The sequence below is a fragment of the Cataglyphis hispanica genome, unplaced genomic scaffold, assembly GCF_021464435.1.
Source record: "Cataglyphis hispanica isolate Lineage 1 unplaced genomic scaffold, ULB_Chis1_1.0 scaffold83_size5283, whole genome shotgun sequence".
In the NCBI taxonomy this organism is placed as follows: Eukaryota; Metazoa; Arthropoda; class Insecta; order Hymenoptera; family Formicidae; genus Cataglyphis; species Cataglyphis hispanica.
Window position 1 is genome coordinate 1 of NW_026099281.1, and position 5,283 is coordinate 5,283.

At 28.1% G+C, this 5,283-nt stretch overlaps 1 protein-coding gene across 1 annotated transcript; it reads left to right on the forward strand.

The window, feature by feature from the left end:
* The first annotated feature begins 25 nt into the window (after positions 1 to 25).
* On the forward strand, positions 26 to 4,913 carry LOC126858700 (intraflagellar transport protein 81 homolog). Its single transcript, XM_050609164.1, is given in 12 exon segments — positions 26 to 30; positions 2,322 to 2,433; positions 2,558 to 2,674; positions 2,748 to 2,816; positions 2,936 to 3,011; positions 3,014 to 3,078; positions 3,203 to 3,502; positions 3,632 to 3,730; positions 3,732 to 3,807; positions 3,810 to 3,859; positions 3,862 to 3,936; positions 4,665 to 4,913. Coding segments are annotated over 12 exon segments (1,200 nt in total). The 3' UTR covers positions 4,821 to 4,913.
* The last annotated feature ends 370 nt before the right edge of the window (positions 4,914 to 5,283 follow it).

Here is a 5,283-nt window from a genome sequence, read left to right on the forward strand (position 1 = left end):
TAGAAAATGCTACGCACAAGGTAGTATGAGGTAACATACTTTTAGCTCTATTCTTTATAGTTTTGCACTGAGTACTAATCTTAGTGATTCTTTAATATGATTAGATTTTACTTTCGGTTCTTTGTTAGATCTAAATGTAAGAATTAAATATATTAAGAATCATAAAGCGTTTACTAAAGGCTGAGTTCTGTTAAATATAGCCTCGATATAGTTAAATTATCTTAAATAATTTAAGGCAGATGATGCATTTTTCTACCTAAGATAAAGATATAGATAATACATCTTATTATTATTTAGAAAAAAATGAAATAATTCAATTGTTTCATTTAAATGATTTAGATAACTTCATCTACATAACTTCGTCTAAATAACAGCAAACACTGGTTCCTGAGATATTTTAATCGAAAAGTTTATTAGAAAAACTCCGGATAAGCTACTCTAGTAGCGTTGTAAATCCCGATGCTACCGCATAATGTGATCTCAGAAACTGTTTGAAATATGACACTCGTTTATATGAACATTTATGTTTAAAATGACTAATATTATCTTCTAGAATACTTTCCAGAATATTGACCTTTCCTTTTACGTTAGATTTTCGTGTCCCAGCAATCACATATCAATGAACCGTCTTTTTTCGTCGCGCACTTATACTCGCGTAAATTGATCAACCTTTTTAAATTAATTTCTCATTAATTATTACGAAAATCGCAAAATAATAAAGGATTTTTTTCCTCGATTTCACCCACTTTACAAGAGATAATAGAGATACCCTATATATATATATATATATATATATATATATATATATATATATAAATATATAGGGAAAAAATCCTTTATCATTTTGCGATTTTCGTAATAATTAATGAGAAATTAATTTAAAAAGATTGGTCAATATATATATATATATATATGATTATACACCGTCCGACCAAAACTGGTCACCTCTTTTTATCTTTTAAACTAAAAGAGATAGATTGTAAAATATGTATATATCAAATTAAATGCTTCAAACTGAACTCTATGAGCATAGTAGTTGTTTCTAAAAGCCATCTGTGTTAACAAAGGCAAAGATATGCATAATTTTTTATAATAATTCAATATTTTGATATGATAAAAGTTGTAGCTGTTTGAAACGAATATAACAATGTAGGAATATAATAATGTAAACATTTTACATATTTTACAATATTATACAAGTTTTATCGACTTGAAATATCGTGGGTGACGTCTACTTTTTACTTTCTGTCCTGTGTTATGGCCAACCTCTGACTTATGCATTAAAGATTAACATATGTCATGTTGTCATTTGATCATAATATTCAATCAGAAGTTGGCCATATTGCAGAGCCAAAAATAAAAAGATAGACATTATCCACGATAAATTTCAAATTGATAAAACTCATATAATATATAAAATATTTACATTATATCATATATCGTTGTTATATTGTTTCAAATAGCATTATAACTTTTTTATATCGAAATATTCATATTAGTATAAAAATGATGCATATCCGTTCATTAACATCAATATTTTTCAAAGCAATCATTATACACACATTCGATTTGAACTATTTAATTTGATATATATCTTTGATACATATCTACTACGGTCTATCTCTTTTAATTTAATAGATAAAAGGGGGTACTTTTGATAAGACATCTTGTATATAAGCAATTTTTTTATTTCTCTAAATTTCACATTTCTAAGAAAAACAATTTGAAAATTATACTTCTAATTATTTTTAATTACTCTTTTATCTATCGACATATATTATATAGAAGATATCCGGTAATAACCGTATCACCTTTGCATGTATAGAGCGGGTTAAATTAAATAAAAATTTTTCTATCGTTTTGTAACTTTTACGCAACAATTAATGAAAAATTAATTTTAAAAATTACTTAATGCACACGAGTATATGTACAATTAATATGCACAATTCGTAATTATTAATTCCAATGCTTTGTCATGTGTCTGGCACGTAACGTGGGCTGCCTGTTTTTGCAGCATATTTATACTCGCGCAGATCGGTTGATTTTTTAAATAAATACCTTATTAAATATTGCAAAATTTGCAAAAATGGTAGAGAATGTTCCTACTCTATTTAATCCATTCTCTTTGTACATGAAAGGTGATATGATTATTACTGAACATCTTGTCTAATTATATACATATTTGATTATATCAATTTCTTCCTGAGCTTGAATACAATAAAATCTATAATATTAAAGTAACTTTTTATTATTAAAAATAAGCATAATTTATACTTTATGCATCTATATACAAAATACACAAAAAAAGTTAATTTGTTTAGGCAAGGTTTAGTTCGAGGTGAGGTCGAAATTATTCATCCTATATTGACATGGTTCTTAACGCATATTGATGTAATTCGGAAAAGAGCGTATCTATCACGGTTTCTCATCAAGGTAATGTATCGGAATTGTTTATTGAATGCGAGTAGCATGCATTTAAAGTAGTACATCGCCATCGTTAATAATTAATAATATAAAAAAATAATAAAAATTTATAATAAAAAGAATTTTTTATTAGATAGAAATTCCACCAGAGTATCTAGGAGATTCGGAAATATCTCTTTTATATGAACAATATTTATCCTTGGTCGATAAATTTAAAACAATTCATAAAGAAAGAGAAATTGGAAAAAAGGTATATAATTATTATATATATGTAATCATTAGATTCTTTTTGTTTTTATTACATGAATGATTCTTATTCACAGAATGTTGAAGCTGCCGTCGAACTTGCAGCGGATTTACAAACAATGGAAAAAGAAAAAGAAGTAACTAATATCGACAAAATTTTAGCTACATAATTATATAAAAATATATTTCTTAGAAATCCGATTTATATGAGATAGCACAAATCTATTCAATAATTGTTAATATTAAAATTTTTATAGGCAGTCACTGCGCTATCGGTAAAATCAAATCAAAGGCTGAACTTGCGCTGCATTTATTAGATGCCTGCAGATTATTACGAATGGAAAAGACAAAGAACGCGATTTAATATTGGAGAAAGAGCAAGAAAAAGAGACTATTTTCAATTTACAAGTATATTTCTTGTAATACATTACAGATTTCTGTGAAAATGCGTTATATAATTCACGACTTTCTTTGTAAATGTTTCTACTTTTCAACAATATTTTTCTACAATAATCATTTTATTATCATTTAGAATTCTCTTCAAAGAGTTGAACGCGAGTTACAAGTTTTGAAGCGTGATAGTACTGGACTCACACCGCAAATATTAATTCAACATTTGATAGAAGAAGTAACGGTGCAATCTGCGATTGTAAAAGAAAAACTTCCATCTGAATTAAACGCAAAGAAAAATTGGATAAAAGCTTTATTAATAGTCAAAGAATATTCTTATTTAGGTCCAGATAAGATCATAACCTTGAGAAACAATTTGGACGTAATATTAAAGAACATACAAGATTTAATGGAATCCAAAGTACGTACAGAATCGAAGAACATGCTCGAATATACAAAGATTATATTATTTAACATACAATAATACTACAATAATAATATTTAACATACAATATTATTTTGTAAAAGTTTCTTTTCTATTGCAAACATTTATTTTTCAGATATCTAAAACAATATTGATAAAATAGAGCCGTTCAGACAACAAGCTGCTGCTGTTGGAAATATGAAACGAAATGCTCTTGAACGTTTAGAGAAAATTGAAAGTTCTTTAGGAGGAATTACAATTACGATTAAAAGAAAAACAAGATTCGAAAAGCTTGTTGCAAATGTCAATACCTAAAGCGGAGGAATTAAAAAATATATCAATCGTTTAAAAAATAAGAGTACAGTATATAAAACGTTGCAAAAACAGAGATAGCTGGTTTACAAGCAGAAAGTGGTGTACTTCATCGAACAGCAACTATTTTAGACACGCAGGTTGAAACAAGCTATATATGAACCTTTTAAAATGAATGGATATAATATATATATATATATATATATATATATATATATATATGTATGTATGTATGTATGTATAAGGTATCCGGAGTCTAATTGCATCACCGTCGTGCGGTAGAGCAGATAAAACTGAGAAGAAAAGTCCTGTACCATGTTTTCCTATAACGCTTAATAAGAGAATTATTATTAAGTAAAGTCTGGCAAATCATTGCCGATCTCTAGCCAAATGCATGTCAATGAAGTGCTGTAAACAGCTGAGCATTCAGCACGCATGCCAGACACGCGACTCATTGACATGCGTCCAGCTAAAGGTCGGCGCTGAATTATCAGACTTCACACAATAATAACTCTTTTATTAAGCGTTATCGAAAAAAATGATACAGGACTTTTCTTCTCGGTTTTATCTGCTCTATCAGTTCTATCTACACATGACGGGTGATGCCAGACACCTTGTATATATATACAGGGTGTCCGGCGTCAATTCTATAATCGCTTCCCGTTTAAAAACTATTATAGTCTCGACATTTTTGTATTAGGATTTTCGTCTTGAACTGTTTTAAGAAATCTGTTATTAAAAAAGTCTGGTAGTTTTAGGACACCTGTATATATATATGTGCGCGCGTGCATGTGTGTGTGCGTGTCATGTATGTGTGTGTGTATGTATGTGTGTATATAAATGAATATAATTTGTATTATGATTTCAGATTACTAATTCTTATCCAACTGATATTATATCTAAAGTAGTGATTCCAGAAAATTATATATTAGAGAACGCATTAACAACAAATGGCCAATTATCTCACTCAATATCGACTTTGCGTACCAATCTTGCTCCAGTCATAAGAGGTAATAACAAATAAGTCTTTTGCGAAGGATTTTGCACATCTTATGGAAAATTGTTTCCTAGTAAATTTCGTTCAAATTTTAGAATTTTGTAATTTATGTAACATTGTATAAAAATTTTAAGAGCTGGTAGGAAAAACTATGGTAATCTATGTTAGCCATAAACGACTAGATTTGTTCTATTACAGCCAAATAAAGGAAACTCGTATTCTTATTGTAATATTCGTAATCGAAAATATCAAAATATTTTCGCTACACAGTGATTTTTAGAAAAATGGTCAAAATAAAAATTCGATAATTGGTAAACGTCATATAGATAACTGCGGATTAGGTTATCTGCATAAAGAATACGTTAAAAGAAATTTTATAAAAAATTTAGTTTTCCAGAAATATAGTACGCAGACTATAATTATCACTTATTGTTAGAAACATCTAAAGATGCAGCTAACAGCAAAACATAAAAATATTCCGTGGTAGCAC